The sequence below is a fragment of the Mandrillus leucophaeus genome, unplaced genomic scaffold (assembly GCF_000951045.1).
Source record: "Mandrillus leucophaeus isolate KB7577 unplaced genomic scaffold, Mleu.le_1.0 Scaffold513, whole genome shotgun sequence".
Taxonomy (NCBI): Eukaryota; Metazoa; Chordata; class Mammalia; order Primates; family Cercopithecidae; genus Mandrillus; species Mandrillus leucophaeus.
Genome location: NW_012105509.1, coordinates 82,314 through 101,838, shown reverse-complemented (window position 1 = coordinate 101,838; position 19,525 = coordinate 82,314). Strand labels below are relative to the sequence as shown.

The following is a 19,525-nucleotide window of genomic DNA, read 5'->3' as shown; positions in this document are numbered from 1 at the left end:
CAGCAAAACTCTGTCACCACCCGCCCTAAAAAAAAAATATATATATATATATACACACACACACACACACACACAAATATATAAACATGCACATCTGTGTATATAGTGTGTGTATGTATATATATTCCCCATCCAAGTACAAAGAAATGATAAATGTTCGAGGTGACATATATAAATTACCCTAATTTCATAATTACATACGGTATGCATGTATCAAAATATCACACATATCCCATAAATATATACAATTATTATGTATCACTAAAAAATAAATTTCAAATGGAATGAAAAAATATATGTTCCCCAGCCTATAGGCTTGGCCATATAGTCAATGGAATACAAAAAATGCACAGAAAGCACATACAAGCAGCAACGTCAAATCTAACTAAGATTTGGCTCTGCCTCTTGTTCTTCCCCTCTGCCACATGAATAAGCATGTATTGTATAGGAACTGCTGTTCTGGAATTAATCCCCAAATGAGAAGACAATTGGAGAAGAACCAAACATACAGAGCTGCAATAGCTGACCCACAGCCAATGTCAGGTAACATGAATGAGAAGCTTTTGCTCTATCTTTGAGAATTGGGGGAGTTTTTTGTTTGTTTCTTTCTTTTTTATTTTGTTTTGAGATGGAGTCTCGCTGTGTCGCCCAAGTTGAAGTGCAGTGGCACAATCTCTGCTCACTGCAACCTGTTGGGGGAGTTTTTTTTTTAATAAAGCCAAGATAATATTGGTAATTGGCCTATTAATTTCAAGTGTTTTCCCTAATATTTGCATTTAAGCCTATTGCCTTAGCTGCACCTTTTAACTTCAGTTATCATTCAATTCAAATTTTCTAATTTCTACTAATTTCTTCTTTGAATGCTGAGTTATTTAAAACCATACCGTTTTCAGGAATATGGGAATTTATTTCATTTAGTTTTATTATTATTAATCACTAGCTTGACCAGGTACAGTGTGGCATGCCTGTAATCCCAACACTTTGGGAGGCCAAGGCCATAGAAATCTCTTGAGGCCAGGAGTTCAAGACTAGCCAGGCAACATAGTGAGACCTCATCTCTACAAAAGTATTTAAAAATTAACAAATAAAATCACCAGTTTAATTCCACTAATAATGTGCTTTGGAATTCACTTTATAAACCAGCGGAGGTCTAAGTACCATGTATATACTAAAAAAGAACATATGCTCTGCAGTTCTTAGGCAAAACGTTTCTGAAATTACTTTTTATTGTCTGATTATGCCTTGTTTATATAGAGAGTAAATCACTCATTACAACAGTGGATTTGTTTTACCAATTTTTGTTTCATATATTTGAAGCTTTAATATTAAATACATTGAATTTGAGGTTATCTCCTCTGATAAACTTCACTTTTTATCATTATATGACACTTGCACACTAGTAATGCTTATCTCTAAGCCAACTTTGTAAGTCTATTCCATCTGCTATTAATATGCGTGTATGTTTTGGTTTTTGGTTTGTTTGTTTTTTTTTTTATATGGAGTCTAGCTCTGTCTCCCAGACTGGAGTGCAATGGTGCGATCTCAGCTCACTGCAACCTCCACCTCCCGGGCTCAAGCAATTCTCCTACCTCAGCCTCCCAAAGTAGCTGGGATTACAGGCGTGCATCACCACACCCAGCTAATTTTTGTATTTTTAGGAGAGATGGGGTTTCGCCATGTTGGCCAGGCTGGTCTCGAACTCCTGACCTCAGGTGATCCTCCCACCTCAGCCTCCCAGAGTGCTGGGATCAGAGGTCTGAGCCTATGTGTATTAAGTTTTCTTTTGGTTATTTTTTTTTAATTTGGTATGTAGTTGGATTTTTAAAATAATTTTTAATTATGTTAAAAAACACATCACAAAATTTACCATCTTAACCATTTTAAAGTGTGCAATTCAGTAATGTTAAATATATTCACACTGCTATGCAACAGATCTCCAAAACTTTCATCTAGCAAAAATAAAACCCTATACCCATTAAGCAACACTTTCCAGTTTCTCTCCTGCCCTCAGCTCCTGGCAACTACCTTCTTACTTTGTTTCTATAAACTTCACCACTTTAGTTAGGTATCTCCTATAAGTGGAAACATACTTTGATTGAGTCTTTTTGTGACTGAAGCATAAAGTCCTCAAGGTTCATCCGTGTTGCAGCAAGATTTCCATCCTTTCTAAGGTGGAATAATAATCCATTGTATGTATATGTTACATTTTGCTTATCCATTCCTCCACTGAAAGACATTTGACTTACTTCCACCTCTTGGGTATTGTAAATAATGCTACTCTGAACATGGACATGCAAATACCTCTTAGAGATCCTACCTTCATTCTTTTGGATATATGCCTAGAATTAATATTGCTAGATAACATGATATTTCTATCCTTAATTTTTTGAGAAACTGCCATCCTGTATTCCATAAGGGCTGCACCATTTTACACTCACACTGAGAGTTCACAAGGGTTCTAATTTTTCCAAATCCCTGTGAACAATTGTTATTTTCTGTGTGGTTTTTTAAATGGTAAACATCCTAATCAGTGTGAGGTGATAATCCTGTGATTTTTTTTTATTTGCATTTCTATTCTGAGTAGTGATTTTGAGCACCTTTTCAAATGTTTGTTAGCTTTTTTTTTTTTTTTTTTTTTTTTTTTTTGATGAAGTCTCAGTCACCCAGGCTGGAGTGCAGTGGTGCGATCTCAGCTCACCACAACCCCCACCTCCAGGGTTCAAGCAATTCCCCTGCCTCAGCCTCCTGAATGGCTAGGATTACAGGCGTGCACCACCAACCCTAATTTTTTTGTATTTTCAGTAGAGATGGAGTTTCACCATGTTGGCCAGACTGGTCTTAAACTCCTGACCTCAAGTGATTGACCCACCTCGGCCTCCTAAAGTGCTGGGATTACAGGCGTGAGCCATTGCGCCCAGCCTTATTAGCCATTTTCATATCACCCTTAGAGAACTGTCTATACAAGTCTTCTGTCCATTTTTAAAATTAAGTTATATTTTTTGTTGATTTGTAGTTCTTTATATACTCAGGATACTAATCCCTTATCAGATATATAATTTGCAAATATTTTCTCCCATTCCATAGGTTGCCTACTGTTAACTGTGTCCTTTCATACACATACATTTTTAATTTTCAAGAATTCCATTTGTCTACTTTTGTTCTATAACATGTGATTTTAGTGTGATACCCAAGAAACCACTGCCAAATCCAAGATCATGAAGGCTTTCCCCTAAGGCCTTCTTCTAAATGTTCAATAATTTTAGGTAATATGTTTAAGTCTTTAATCCAGGTTAATTCACCTTCGTTTATGGTATATGGTAAAGATCTAACTTCCTTCCTTTACACGTGGATACCCAATTTTCCCAGTATCAATTGTTGAAGAGATTATCCTTTCTCCATCGAGTGGTCTTGATACACTTGTCAAAAAAATCATTTACCCGGACAGGTTCAGTAGCTCACACCTGTAATCCCAATACTTTGCAAGGCCAAGGCGGAAGGATTGCTTAAGGCCAGGAGTTTGACACCAGGTATAACAAGACCCTGCCTCCACAAAAAAAAGCTGTTATAAAAAACAACAAATAAATGGACAGTCATCTCATGTTCATGGATGACTTAATATTGTTAACATGTCAGTACTACCCAAAGTATCTGCAGCTTCAGTGCAATGCCTATGAAAATCCCAATGGTATTTTTTGCACAGTTAGAAAAATTCACCCAAAAAATTCACATGGAATCTCATGGGACCTTGAATAGCCAAAACATTCTTGAAAAAGAAGAGATTTGGAAGCTTTAGAGTTCCGGATTGTTACAGTAATCAAAACATTGTGGTACTGTCATGAAGACAGACATACAGACCAATTGAATAGACAGTCCGGAAATAAACCCTAATGTATATGGTTAAATGATTTTTTTTTTTTTTGAGACGGAGTTTCACTTTTATTGCCCAGGCTGGAGTGCAGTGGTGCGATCTCAGCTCAATGCAACCTCTGCCTCCCAGGTTCAAGCAATTCTCCTGCCTCAGCCTCTCGAGTAGCTGGGACTACAGGCCTGCACCGCCACGCCCGGCCATTGTTTGTATTTTTAGTAGAGATGGGGTTTCACCATGTTGGCCAGGCTGGTCTCAAACTCCTGACCTCAAGTAATCCACCTGTCTCAGCCTCCCAAAGTGCTAGGATTACAGGCGTGGGCCACCGTGCCCAACCCGATTTTTTTTTAATTAATTTTTTTAATGTGTAATTAACATATAGTATAATTCACTCGAGTATACAATTCAATTGTTTTTCATATATTCAGAGTTTCACAACCATTACCACAATCAACTACAGAACATTTTTATCACCTCCAAAAGAAGCCTGATAACCATTAACAGCCACTCCACATTTCCTCCTAGCCACTCACCAGTACTGGTGTGTAGCCTGTTAGGAACCATGGTGAGTGGTGGGCGGGCAAGCGAGTAAAGCTTCATCTCTATTTACAGCTGCTACCTATCACTCTCATTACTGCCTGAGCGCCACCGTCTGCCAGATCAGTGGCAGCATTAGATTCTCAGAGGAGCATGAACCCCTTTGTGAATTGCAGATGCGAGGAATCTAGGTTGTGTGATCCTCATGAGAATCTAATGCTTGATGATCTGTCATTGTCTCCCATCACCCCCAGATGGGACTATCTAGTTGCAGAAAACAAGCTTACAGCTCCTGCTGATTCTACATTATGATAAGTTGCACAATTATTTCATTATATATTATAACGTAATAACAGAAATAAAGTGCACAATAAATGTAATGTGCTTAAATCATTCCAAAACCATGCCCCCCAGTCCATGGAAAAATTGTCTTCCATAAAATTAGTCCCCGGTATCAAAAAGGTTGGGGACTGCTGCTCTATAAAATGTAGTCTTTTATGATGGCTCCTTTCACATACTGTCTTCATAATGCTTTCATATTGTATCATGTATTAGTCCTTCATTTCTCTTTCTCTGAAGCAGGTTAGAGAAAAAAGATCTTAAGACAAAAAATAAAAATTTAAAAATCGGCCAGGCACAGTGGCTCACCCCTGCAATCTCAGCACTAAGGAAGGCAGATCATTTGAGGTCAGGAGTTCAAGACCAGCCTGGCCAACATGGCAAAACTCTGTCTCTACTGAAAAATACAAAAATTAGCCAGGCGTGCCTGTAATCCCAGCTACTTGGGAGGCTGAGGCAGGAGAATCACTTGAACCCGAGAGGCAGAGATTGCAGTGAGCTAAGATCACGCCACTGCACTCCAGCCTCGGCGACAGAGTGAGACTCTGTCTCAAAAAATAATAATAATAATCAAAAAAAATTAAGTACTTCATTTCCTTTGATTGCCAAACACTCTATTGTATGGATATACCACATTCATCCAAACATCAGTTAATAAAAATCTGAGTTCTGTTCATTTTTTGAAATGCTGAAATGAACATTCATGTACAAGAACATGACATCCATGTGCATAAATGTCTTTGTTTCTTTGGATTACATACATAAAAGTGGAATTGCTGGGTCACATAGTAACCCTATGTTCAGCCTTTTGAAAACTGCTAGACTGTATTCCAAAGCAGATGCACCATTTTACATTCCCACCAGTGTGGTATGAGGGTTCCAACTTCTCCCTATCCTCACACTTGGCAGTGTATCTGTCTTCTTTATTATAGTTATCCTGTAGGGCATAACATGGTATAATTATGATTTTATTTCAATTCCCCTGGCGGCTAATGATGTTAAGCAACTTTTCAAGTGTCTATTGGCCCCATGTATCTCTTCTTTGAAGAAATGTCTACTCAAATTCCTTGCCTATTTTAATTTATTTATTAGTTTTTAGAGACAAGGTCTTGCTTGATTGCTCAGGCTGGAGTGCAGTGGCACGATCACAGCTCACTGTAACCTCAAACTCCTGGGCTCACACAATCCTCCTGCCTCAGCCTGTGGAGTAGCTGGGACTACAGGCACACACCACCACATCTGCCTAGTTTATATCTTTATTTTTTTTTTAGAGACAGGGTCTCACTAAGTCGCCCAGGCTGGCCTTGAGCTCCTGTTTGCCCTTTTTAAAATTAGGTTATTCATCTTATCGATTTGTAAGAGCTCTTTGTATATTACAAATATTTTTCAACACATACAGACGGGTAAAAACTTTTTTTAAAGAAAAATTTTTGGAAGAAAATAAGCTCTTTGCCCCTCCCTCCTTTAATTTGCAAATATTTTCTCCTAATCTGTTACCTTTTTTTAGGTTTTCTTAGAAGTTTTAGGTTCACAGGAAAACCAAGCAGAAAGTACAGAGTATACCATAGACCTCCTGCACCCAAACACATACAACCTCCCCCACTATCATCCTGCACTAGAGTGATACATTAGTTACAATAGATGAAAACACTTACAGTATTATCAAAATTGTCCTGTACATTTTCTATGGGTTTTGAGAAGTGTACAATGGCATGTATCCATCATTAAAACATCATAGAAAATAGTAGCACTGCCCTAAAAAACCTGTGCTCTGTCCATTCATCTCTTCCAACCCTTGGCAATCACTGATCTTTTTACTGTTACTATAGTTTTGCCCTTTCTAGAATGCCACATAGTTGGAATCATACAGTATGTAGTCTTTTCAAATAGGCTTTTTTCACCCAATATAAACTAAGTCTTGGTATGAATCCATGTCTTTTCACAGCTTGATAGCTCATTCATTTTTGAGCTCTGAGTAAGTCCACTGTAGGAATGTACCACAGCTTGTTTATCCATCCACCTACTGAAAGATACCTTGGTGTTTTCCAAGTTTTGACAATTTATGGATAAAGCTGCTATAAACATCCATGTTCAGGTTATTGTGTGGCTATACATTTCAACTCATTTGAGTAAATTTGCTAGATCCTTTGGTAAGAGTATGTTTAGTTCAGTTTTGTATAAAACTGTCAAACTACCTTCCAAAGAGGCTGTACTGTTTTGCATTGCCGCCAGGAGTGAATGAGATTTCCTAATGCTCCACATCCCTGCAAGCATTTGGTGTTATTGTTTTGGATTTTGGTGCTCCTAATGAGTCTACAGTAGCATCCCATTGTTGTTTTTACTTGCAGCTCCCTAATATTTGATATCGAGCATCTTTTCACATGCATTTGCTGTTTATCTTCTTTGGTGAAGTGTCAGCTCAGTTCTTTCAATAGTTTTTTCTTTTTTTCTTCAATAAACTGATCTATCAACCATTTTTTCGTGAACCATTTTTAAATTGGGTTCTGTTTTCTCAGTTTTAATAGTTATTTGTATATTTTGGATAATAACCCTCTATCAGATTTGTCATTTGCAAATATTTTCTAGCAGTCAATGGCTTCTCTCCTTTTTTAAAAAAAAATTTTTTGTAGAGACAGTCTCACTATGTTGCCCAGGCTGGTCTCAAACTCCTGGTCTCAAGCAATCCTCCCACTTCAGCCTCCCAAAGTACTAAGACTATAGGCATGAGCCACTCACTGCACCTGGCCTTCCTCATTCTCTTGACAGTATCTTTCACTGGGCAGAAGTTTTTAATTTTGAAGAATTCTAGCTTATTTCTTTCATGGATTGTTTTGGTGTTGTATCTAAAAAGTCATAAGCCCAAGGTCATCTAGATTTTCTCTTAGATCATCTTCTAGGACTTTTACGGTTTTGTCTTTTACATTTTGGACTACGGTCCTTCCACTTTCTCCCCCCTTTCTGAAGGGTGAAGATTCATTTTTCTTCACATGAATGCTCAGCTCTTCTAGCACTATTTGTTGAAAAGACTTTTCTCTATTGTATTGCCTTTGCTCCTTTGTCAAACATCAGTTGACTGCATCTGTGTGGGTCTATTTCTGCACTTTCCATTCTGTTCTATTGATTTAGTTGTCTATTCTTTCACCAATACTGTATTGTCTTCATTACTGTAGCTTTACAGTAAATCTTGAAGTCAGGTAGTATCAGTCTTCCAATTTTCAATGTTGTATTAGCTATTCTGGGTTTTTTAGGTGTTTTTTTGCCTCTGGAGATATCCACAAAATCATTAGCTGAGATTTTCATTGGGTATACTAAATGCATCTCAATTTAACAAGACCATAAACTGCACAGAATCTATAGTTATGTTGGAAAGAATTGACACGACATTATTGAGTCTTCCTATCTACAATATGAACATGGAATATTTCTCAATTTACCTATTCCTTTTTTTTTTTCCCGAGACGGAGTCTTGCTCTGTGGCCAAGGCTGGAGTGTGTGACCTCGGCTCACTGCACCCTCCGCCTTCTGGGTTCAATCAGTTCTCCTGCCTCAGCCTCTCGAGTAGCTGGGACTATAGGCACGTGCCACCACACTTGGCTTTTTTTTTTTTTTTTTTTTTGAGACGGAGTCTCGCTCTGTCACCCAGGCTGGAGTGCAGTGCAGTGGTGCGATCTTGGCTCACTGCAAGCCCCGCCTCCCAGGTTCACGCGATTCTCCTGCCTCAGCCTCCCGAGTAGCTGGGACTACAGGCGCCACAACCACGCCCAGCTAGTTTTTTTGTATTTCAGTAGAGACGGGGTTTTACCGTGTTAGCCAGGATGGTCTCAATCTCCTGACCTCGTGATCCGCCTGCCCGCCTCGGCCTCCCAGTGCTGGGATTACAGGCGTGAACCACCGCACTTTGCCCCTTTATTTCTTTCATCAGGGTTTTGTAGTAATCCTCATATAGATCCTGTACATATTTTGTCAGATTTATAACTATTTCATGTATTAGGGTGCAAATGTAAATTGTATTGTGGTTTTTTGTACAAATAGCCCCAGGCTTACGATAGTTTGACTTACAATTTTGCCTTTACAATGTTGTGAAAGCAAGAGGCACTTAGAAGAAAAAACTGTACTTCAAATTTTTTAATTCTCCCAGGCCAGCAATATGTGGTATACTTTCTTGCAATGCAGGGCAGCAGCAGTGAGCCATTCTGTTTTTCACTTTCAGTATAGTAATCAATACATTATATAAGATATTAATACTTTATTATAAAATATGCCTTGTGTTTAAATGATTTTGCCCAACTAAGGCTAACATAAGTGCTCTGAGCAGGTTTAAGGTAGACTAGGCTAAGCTATGATGTGTGGTAGGTTAGGTGTACTAAATACATTTCAGTTTAACAGTATATTTTCAATTTATGATGAGTTTATAAGGATGTAACCCCAACATAATTTGAGGAACATCTATACTGGCTTTTCACTCTCTGTATGGTATCCTTTGAGATTCAAAATTTTTAAATTTTGATGGTGTCCAACTTACCTGTTTTTATCATTTGTCGCTTGTGCTATTAGTATCATATGAAAAACCACTGTTAGATCCAAGGTCATGAAGCTTTTACACATCTTATCCTAAGAGTTTTATCCTTTTTCCTCTTAAATTTATGAATTTAATTCATTTCAAGTTAATTTTGATACGTGATGTAAGATAGGGAGGGACCCAACTTCCTTCTTTTGTATGTAGGTATCAAGTTGACAGAGTCCCAGTTGTTGAAACAACTATTCTTTCCATACTGAATGGTCTAGGCACATTTGTTGAAAAGTTAGTTGAAAATAGACATGTTTATTTCTGGGCTCTCAATTTTATTCCATTGATCTATATGTTCATCCTTATGATAGTACCACTATCTTGATTACTGCAGCTTTGTAGTAAGTTTTGAAATCGTAAAATGAGTCCTTCAATTTTGTTTTTGTTTTTTGTTTGTTTTGAGACAGAATTTTCACTCTTGTTGCCCAGGATGGAGTGCAATGGCGCAATTTCAGCTCACTGCAACCTCCACCTCCCAGGTTCAAGCAATTCCCCTGTCTCAGCCTCCCAAGTAGCTAGGATTATAGGCATGCACCACCATTCCCGGCTGATTTTGTAATTTTAGTAGAGACAGGGTTTCACCATGTTGGTCAGGCTGGTCTCCAACTCCTGACCTCAGGTAATCCACCCACCCGGCCTCCTGAAGTGCTGGGATTACAGACGTGAGCCGCCGCACCCGGCCATAATTTTGTTATTTTTTAAGAGTGTTTTGACTACTATGGATTTCTGAAATTTCCATATGAACTTAGTTCACCTTGTTAATTAAATGGGTATCCTTCAAACTGCAATTTGCAAACTTTAATAACTTTAATCAGTACCTTTTTTCCAGATATGAAGTTACATTTAAATACTAGATTCATTTGCTGCTCTCTCTCCCAGTTTGTGTTAATGTTATAGTAAATCTATCAGACATCATAATTGCTTTATACACTTAATATTCACTTAGGTTTATTCATGTATTTATTACTTGTTTTGCTCTGCAGTCCTTTCTGTGTTTCTGACATGTAAAATCACTTTTATTCTACCCTTTGGGACTTTCTTTCATGAGGCTCTGCTGGTGGCAATTTCTCATATTCTACACTCTTACTGAAAGATATTTTTGCAAGGCCTACAACTAAAAGTTGATAGTTATTTTCCCTTGCAAATTAAAGCTATCATTCTATTGTCTATTGGCTATCACTGTTGGGAAACTAGCTATCAGCTGTCTAATGATTCTTCTTTCTTGAAAGTAATCTGTCTTGGGCCGGGCACGGTGGTTCACGCCTGTAATCCCAGCACTTTGGGAGGCCGAGACTGGCGGATCATGAGGTCAGGAGATCGAGACCATCCTGGCTAACATGGTGAAACCCCATCTCTACTAAAAATACAAAAAATTAACCGGGCGTGGTGGTGGGCGCCTGTAGTCCCAGCTACACGGGAGGCTGAGGCAGAAGAATGGCATGAACCCGGGAGGCAGAGTTTGCAGTGAGCCAAGATCGCACCACTGTACTCCAGCCTAGGCAACAGAGCAAGACTCCGTCTCAAAAAAAATAAAAAAGAAAGTAATCTCTCTTTTTTTTCTGGCTAAACTCTGACACCTCTCCTTAGTTCTGCAGAGGTCCTAATTGCCTCTTACAATAATGACTTGGCCCCATTCTCTCTACCCTTTCACTCTGGAACTCTGACTAAATGTGTATTTTACACCTTCTCCATTATCCTATATTCCAAGTTTCTTGCTTACCTTTTTTTAAAAAAATAAAAATAAAAAGCTTTATAACAAAATCTACTAGATGTTAAATTACAAAATTTGATTTAAAACTTATCAACCGATAGGAAAGACTGTGTAGAAAATCATTCTGTACCCTCTTTTCATATATTCTATTTCTTTGCTACTCTGGAAATTTCTGAATAAATTCTTGTGAACAGTCTTCCAAATGACTAATTCTCCAATTCTGTCTAATCTGTTGTTAATCCCTTCAATTGATTTAGCTCTTAATTTTAATCATAATTGTTTTTATTTCCAGAAGTTCTATGGTTATTCTTTAGGATTTCTTCTTTTCTACACATATTTTTATTTCCTTAAACATAGTAAGCCTAGCTACTGCATATTTTGTTTAATAATCTGACTATCTAAACTATTTTAAGGGGCCAGTCATGGTGGCTCACACCTGTAATCCCAGCACTTTGGGAAGCCGAGGTAAGCAGATCACCTGAGGTCAGGAGTTCGACACCAACCTGGCCAAAATGGTGAAACCCTGTCTCTACAAAAAATATAAAAATTTAGCTGGATGTGATGGCACACACCTGTAATCCCAGCTAGTTGGGAGGCTGAGGCAGGAAAATCACTTGAACCTAGCAGGCAGAGGTTGCAGTGAGCTAAGATGGTGTCACTGCACTCCAGCCTGGGCGATGGAGCGAGACTCCATTTCAAAAAAAAACTATTTTAAGGTATGTTTCTGCTGCCTGTTACTTTCTGCTCATTCTCACATGCAAGATCTCACTTTTTTGTTAGATTATTCACTTTATGTGCTGCTAACTTTCCTTGCAATATAATGTAAATAAAGGAGGTCTAGAATAAAGGTGAATATTTTCACACACACAAAAATATCTTTATTTTCATATGCTAGGTGTCTGGGAAACAAAAAGACCGCAATCACATTAAATTTACAACTAGTGTTTCCTTTAGTCACCCACAGAGTATGAACTTGGGTTTCATGAATACAACTTCTAGCCCAATTTTTTCCTCCCTATTCTGCTCAGCACAACCAGAAAACATTCTGGTTTTTTGTTTTTTGTTTTTTTTTTTTGAGACAGAGTCTTGTTCTGTCACCAGGCTGGAATGCATTGACGTGATCTCCGCTCACCGCAACCTCTGCCTCCCGGGTTCAAGTGATTCTCCTGTCTTCAGCCTCCCGAGTAGCTGGGACTACAGGCACGCGCCACCATGCCCAGCTAATTTTTGTATTTTTAGTAGAGGTGGGGTTTCACCATATTGACCAGGGTGATCTCGATCTCCTGACCTTGTGATCCACCCACATCGGCTTCCCAAAGTGCTGGGATTACAGGTGTGAGTCACTGCGCCAGTCAGAAAAATATTCTTTATAGAGTCCCTTAGGGGAGTAGGTAGGAAGCAAGTTTAGTTCTTTCACTGTAAGTGTATTCTTTAGGGTACCTTTTTTTCCCATAGATTTTTGGGGAACAGGTGGTATTTGGTTACATGAGTAAGTTCTTCAGTGGTGATCTGTGAGATCTTGGTGCACTTTTGGGTACCAATTAAATGGGAAAAGGAATCCTATGGGAATCCACAATTTTGGCTGGTCCCTGAGTTTATGTTTTTTACCCCTGTTTGGGTAGCTTCTACAAAGGGTCCTAAGGGTAAAAGTAAGTTTCAGTACTTCACTTCTGTATAGTTTTATCCTGATAATAACGTACCTAACATATCTTCAAATATTTTAAGCAGATATTTTCTTACCTATAAGCCTATTCATTTTAGTAGTCTTCAGCAGTAAATATATGCCAAAAACAGAATAGAGCCTTTACTCACTCTCTGGTCCAGTTCAACATAGCTTCTGGATCCACTAAAACTCTTATTGCAGAGGTCGAAAATCAGTACTAAACTGCCCTATCAATTTGGCATACTTTTCATTCCTATCTAATTCAACCTGTAAAGTTGCTGACACACCTGATTATTCTCTTAGGGCCAGCTTTTGACTTTCACAACAACACACTTTCCTACACAACGGCTATATAATCATTCCTCAAGGCTCAGATGAGATGGGTCTTCTCAATTCTATATTTCCTCTGCCACCTGTTTGTCTTAGCCTACCAATTCATATTCTATATGGATAGCCTCTTAACTGGATTTCTTCTGCCCATTTTTGTCCCTGTACAATCCATTCTGTGCCAAAACAACCAGAGTGATCTATTAAAAATAAAAATTAGATGTTACACTGCCTTTGCAAAGCCTAAAGTACTGCATTTGAACTTTAGATAAATTCCACATTATTTAACATGGCGCATAAATGATATGACTCCTGCCTATTCATCTATAATTAACCTTTTATATAATACCGTAGGCAAATTGACCTTTTTTCCATTTCCTCAAATACGCCAAATTCTTTCCTGCCACATATCCTTGACATTTACTGTTCCCTCTTTCTGGAATACCGTTTCCCTACTCTTTGCTTGGTTACATGTCCTACTTCCACTTCAGATTTCACTATTACTGACTTTCTCAGAGGCCTTCCCTGACTACTCAAAGAAACAGCATCCTATTTTTTTCTTTTAGAATATGTATTATAATTTGTGATTAAGTACTTCTTGTGGGTTTATGTCTGTTCCCCCAATTATCTGTAGGTTCTAGGTATGTAGAAACCCTATTTGTTATCTTCTCACTCTGTGCCCAGTTTCTAGCCGTGCCTGGCACATAGTAAGCATTCAATGAGCATATGTTAAATGACTGATTTCTCTCCCTTTAAGCAGACCCACAGGAAAAGTATAAGTCTAATGAGGAACTACATGTAGACCACAGAATCAGAACCAAAGAGAATGAGTTAAATGACAGGAATGTAAGAATCAAGTCAAAGTAAGATATATTTGCAATTATAATGGTTAAAGTTATATAGCCAAGATTACTTTCTGTTAATATTTAATGAATAAGATCAGCACATACCTCAAGAACTCAATACATGGCTTTTAATTATTGTTGTCTATAATTTAAGGAAATAATTACCTACAAATGGCATGTTTCTCAAGTTGGCTTACAAATTTGTTACTACTAGGAAGACTGGAAAACATTTTCCCACAGAACCAATATTACACACAATGGTTGGGTTCCTTTGGTTAGTGCATAATGTTTACTCCATAATTTATTTACCCACTTTAACAAACATGAATTGAATATTTGTGCCAGAAACCATTCTAGCACTAGAGATACAATAGTAATGAACAAAATAGACAAAAAATCCTATTGTCATTGGTATTACATCCATGGTTTTTCTCCAAGAGAATAAAAGTAAGTAAAATATATAGAATTATAGATAATGATATATGCTATGGTGAAAAACAAAGCTGGGTAAAGGGATCGAGAATGGGGGAAGAATAATTTTAACTGATTATTAGTAGAATGTACTAGAATCTCTGTTCTAAAAGGATTTAAGATAGGTATTACTTACAGAAACTAAGTATTACAAATAAAATAGCAATGCTTACACTAGGAAAGACTTTCAATTGAGAAGCATTATAAAAACACACTTCCTTTCCCATAGCAGTAGGACAGGCAGAGAACTACTCAGGCTCTAAGTCACATAACAAGCTATCATAGCCTGAGGCAGGTTCTCCAAGAAGGCAGTGGTTACAGAAGGCTAAAAGCAGTACTGGGGATTCCAGGAAGAAAAGAAATGAGGAGCCAAGAAGGCTAGGACACTTCTTGCTGATGATATGAAGCCCCATCAACAGGCAGTCCCCTCTACCCAGCCACTAGTTGGCTAGCTTTTCTTCCTACAACTTTAACTATTTCCAACCAAGATCAGTTTCCTATTTGGCATATAATGTTTCCCTTATTATACCCTATCCTGAAAACAAATATTTAACTATTGGGACTTTTCTGATAAACTTAATGGCAAAAAAAGATCCCTTTTTATCCCCATATCTGTGCCATTATAATTCATATTGAAGGAATGCAGATACCTGGTAAACTATTCTGGTTCTCTATTTTACCTTAATAACTAGGATAGAGACCAGGATCTGAGGTGAAATGCAAGAAGATAAAACAAATTAGAACAAGGCTGTAAAAAGTAACCCTAGCACCACAGTAATGACTAGACCAAGAGAGACAATCATCCAGTTTAGTCATTTATAGTTTGTCCACAACCATTTCCACTATCTTAGATCATTCACCATAGATTAAGTGGGGAAAACAGAAAAGGGGAAGAAGAGTGCTCTCTAAAGCCACTGGCTCATACAGCTGTGGTGATAGCCAGGTAAGTAAATTAAGTATAAGTATATAAATCAAGCCTGTCCCCACAGGTAAGTTGTTTTTATTCTTTCATATGAGAAAGGGCGTTCTTAGTATTTTCACCTAAAAAAAAAAAAAAAAAAAAAAAAAAAGCAAGGGTTTAAGTCAGTGAGTGCTAATTTTCTTTTGTAATTACAGTATTCATCACGCTGTTACTTTCATAAAATAAAATGATTCCTCAGGTAGTAATTATCAGGTATATTTCCAGGAATTTTAAGTTAAATACAATGTATTTATATTCAACATTTCATAAAATAGAGCCTCAAGTTTAAGAAAATATAAACAGCAACATACAATCAAAACAAAGCATCAGTAGAAAGATGTTGGCCAGAAACAATTACCTTTATGGCTGTATGTTTGTTTTCATCTTCTTCCATCCATAGATCCTGTTCATAATAATATAAGCCATCATTGATAACTTTAGCAAGTTCAGATGTGATTTTTGCCCGAGACATGTGGTTGCCTGTTCGATCTCCTCCGGGATGTTTTTTCACATAAGGTGGTGTCTGAGTTACAATCAAAATCTTGTTTAAGTCTTGGTCATCAATTTCATAATCTGAATCATTATCAGACCAATCAGTAAATGTGTTTTTTCGTCCTATTTGTTCAATCTCTTCATCAAACAAAAAATCAAGTTCTTCTTGTTCTGGTTCTTCTGAAGAACATAGCTGATTTAATGACCCTTCAGGGACAGACACTGATTCCTGAAGGAAGAAATTGGTAATTTATATAAAAAACTTTCTATCACTTTTAAATTAAATGTCATAAAACAGTGTTGCAAGTAAGTAATATCAAGCTTTTATGCTCAATTACTAGTTTAACAGCCAAACTGTAAAAGAAAATCAAGTTAGTATTATTTTGGCCCAGTAAATTTAAGACTAAAGAAAAACAGAAAGTTGAATAAAGAAAGGATTACATTAAAGACTCTTTTAGAGTTGGAATAGTCTTAATCATCAATTACATTGCAATGACTCATCTTACTGATGAAAACAAACGCCCAGAGATATGAAAGTATTTGCCTATGATTTCATAATTATAAACAGAACCAATTATCTGGGTGTGGTTGTAGATTCCTATAATCCCAGCTACTCAGGAGGCTGAGGCAGGAGAATCATTTGAACCTGGGAAGCAGGAAGGTTGCAGTGAGCCCAGATCGCACCATTGCACGCGAGCCTGGGCAATAAGAGTGAAACTCTGTCTCAAAAGATAAATAAATAAACAGACAGACAGATAGAATCAAGGTCTTCTGATTTTCAGAGTCAATGGTCTTCCCTATTCCAAACCTTTTTACCTCACAATGATAATAACATAGTTTCCTAGCTAATCCCTCTACTCTATCCTCATCCCCATTCTACATGGCCCAATTTTCATGTCAAATTCACGCTAATATTCAGCAAATGTTAAAATGTCTACTCCTCAGGCCAGGTGCCGTGGCTCACGCCTGTAATCCCAGCACTTTGGGAGGCCGAGGAGGGTAGATCACAAGGTCAGGAGTTCAAGACCAGCCTGGCCAACATGGTGAAACCCTGTCTCTACTAAAAATACAAAAATTAGCCAGGCACGCGCCTGTAGTCCCAGATACTCGGAAGGTTGAGGCAGGAGAATTGCATGAACCTGGGAGCCAGAGGTTGCAATGAGTCAAGATCACGCCACTGGACTTCAGCCTGGGCGACAGAGCAAGACCTTGTCTCAAAAAAAAAAAAAAAAAAAAGACAAATTGTCCACCCCTATATAGAACTTAAAACAGCTAGGCCAGGTGCAGTGGCTCACACCTGTAATCCCAACATTTTGGGAGGCCAAGGTGGGCAGATTGCCTGAGGCCAGGAGTTTGAGACAAGCCTGGCCAAGACCCCCGTCTCTACTAAAAATGCAAAAATTACCCAGGTATGGTGGCGTGCACCTGTAGTCCTAGCTACTCAGGAGGCTGAGACAGGCTGAGACAGGAGAATCACTTGAACCCCAGAAGCAGAGGCTGTAGTGAGCTGAGATCGTGCCACTGTACTCACAGCCTGGGTGACAGAGCAACACTCCATCTCAAAAAAAAAACTTAAAACAGTTGTTGGTTTACATTAAAAGTCTAAGCTTTTAGATCCTAGATCTTCTAATATATAAACTAGTCTAAAACTCCCAACAGCAGGAAGTAGTTTCTCCTTGGTGTTACCTTCATTGGTCATCCTCTGGCCTATTTTACCCTTCAGTTCATGCTAACTTCCTATGTCTAGGAAAAAGACAATTCCTCCCTTTCAAAACTCCCAATAACGTAGATCCATATTCATTTAGTCAGTTGATAATTATCTGAGTGCTCCCTCTGAGCCAGGCACTGTTCTAGACAGGGACAGACAGCAATAAATTTAACAACAACTATGCCCTGATGGAGCTAACAATCTAGTAAACAGAAGGCTGCCCAAGATGTTTTTACTAAAAAAAGGCAAGTTGTAAAACACTGTGAATATATATATTTTAAAAACATTGATGATGTATTTTAAACTATATACATTGCTTTTCACATTTGCAAGTACATAATAAAAGTCTAAGACAATAAACACCAAACTGTTCAATTTGTTTTTGTAATTTCTAAGGAAAAGACCATTATTAAGAGATTAGGAGTTGAAGATGACTAAAGTTTGCATGCTTATTTGCAGTAGTAATACACAGTGCAAAGAATAAAAGCAATAAATGCACATCAATACTGAAAACACGTATTACTATTAGAAGATCAAAGACTTTTACGACTTTCTGGAAAGCAGAAAATAAATGGGATTGTATTGATAATAAACAAGAGTAGAGAAAACAGCAACCTAGAACTCATACAAAGGTTAAAAGGGAAGTAAAAGCCATTGATAACGCCAGAGTTCTAGAAAGTTTTGAGATGGCAGTTAGAAGGAGTAGGAATGGACTACTGGATGGTAATCAAAATAGGTATTTGGAAAACCAACTATAGAATACAGCTAAAACAGTCAATCCAATCCCTTTATCTCAGAATATAAAACTATATAAAGATCGCTCCCAACTAAAAGCCCGAGAATTACTTTCTAAACAAAATAAGATTTCACAAGAGAGGGCTCATGTTTTGGGTACTGGGGCTGAATAGAAGTTGAACACATCCTAGTATTATTTTGAACCTCTAAAATAGAGTTGGGGGAGGAAAAGAAAAGGTAATTTCACCAATGAATGAGATACACTAAGAAATTCTACGTCTCAGAGAAAAGTACTCCTTTTTTTTTTTTTTAGCAATTTTGGAGAAAAAGAGCCAGCATCTCTATTCTCTGCCTAGGTGTCCAAGTCCATAGGACGTTTTCACTTACCAAGAGTGTGCAATCGGCTGAGCGCAGTGGCTCACGCTTGTAATCCCAGAAGTTTGGGAGGCCAAGGCAGGTGGATTGCCTGAGGTCAGGAGTTTGAGACCAGCCTGACCAATATGGTGAAACCCCGTTTCTACTAAAAATACACAAAAAAATTAGCTGGGCGTGGTGGCAGGTGCCTGTAATCTCAGCTACTCAGGAGGCTGAGATAGGAGAATCGCTTGAACCCAGGAGGTGGAGATTACAGTGAGCCGAGATCATGCCACCATTGCACTCCAGCCTGGGCAAACAAGAGCAAAAATCTGCTTCAAAAAAAAAGCTAAAAATAGAGTGTGCAATCATACCTCACATTAAACAAAACAGCCCTGGATGAGCAGATTAGACCAAAAAAGAAAACCATACCAATTTACTGATATTAATATGAACCATCAACCAAAAATCGCCGGATATTAAGAAAGCCTTCAAAAAGCAACCAAAACAATGATGGAAATAATGAAAGTATCAGAAGAGAACTTTTTTTAAACACCCAACACCCAGTAGTTAGATGATCAATCATGGAGGTCCAACATCAGATGAAAACAGATACCAGAAAGTGGAAATCAGAGAAACATTAGTTTCCCCAAAATGAAGGACATGAATATTCAGCACAACGAATAAAAATACACCTGACTGAGCTGGGTGTGGTGGCTCACGCCTGTAATCCCAGCACTTTGGGAGGCTGAGGCAGGCGGATCACGAGGTCAGGAGATCAAGACCATCCTGGCTAACACGATGAAACCCCATCTCTAATAAAAAATATAAAAAATTAGCCAGGTGTGGTGGTGGGCACCTGTAGTCCCAGCTACTCGGGAGGCTGAGGCAGGAGAATGGCGTGAACCCGGGAGGCAGAGGTTGCAGTGAGCAGAGATCACGCCACTGCA

The 19,525-nt window shown here is 38.2% G+C and overlaps 1 protein-coding gene across 1 annotated transcript in view; it reads right to left on the bottom strand.

Annotated features, from left to right (window-relative positions):
- Nucleotides 1-19,525, bottom strand: part of LARP1B (La ribonucleoprotein domain family, member 1B) — a 168,408-nt gene that overhangs the window by 97,497 nt on the left and 51,386 nt on the right. The window contains exon 9 of the mRNA XM_011996434.1: nt 15,645-16,007. Coding sequence (XP_011851824.1) covers nt 15,645-16,007 — 363 coding nt within the window. The remainder of the gene's footprint in view (nt 1-15,644; nt 16,008-19,525) is intronic.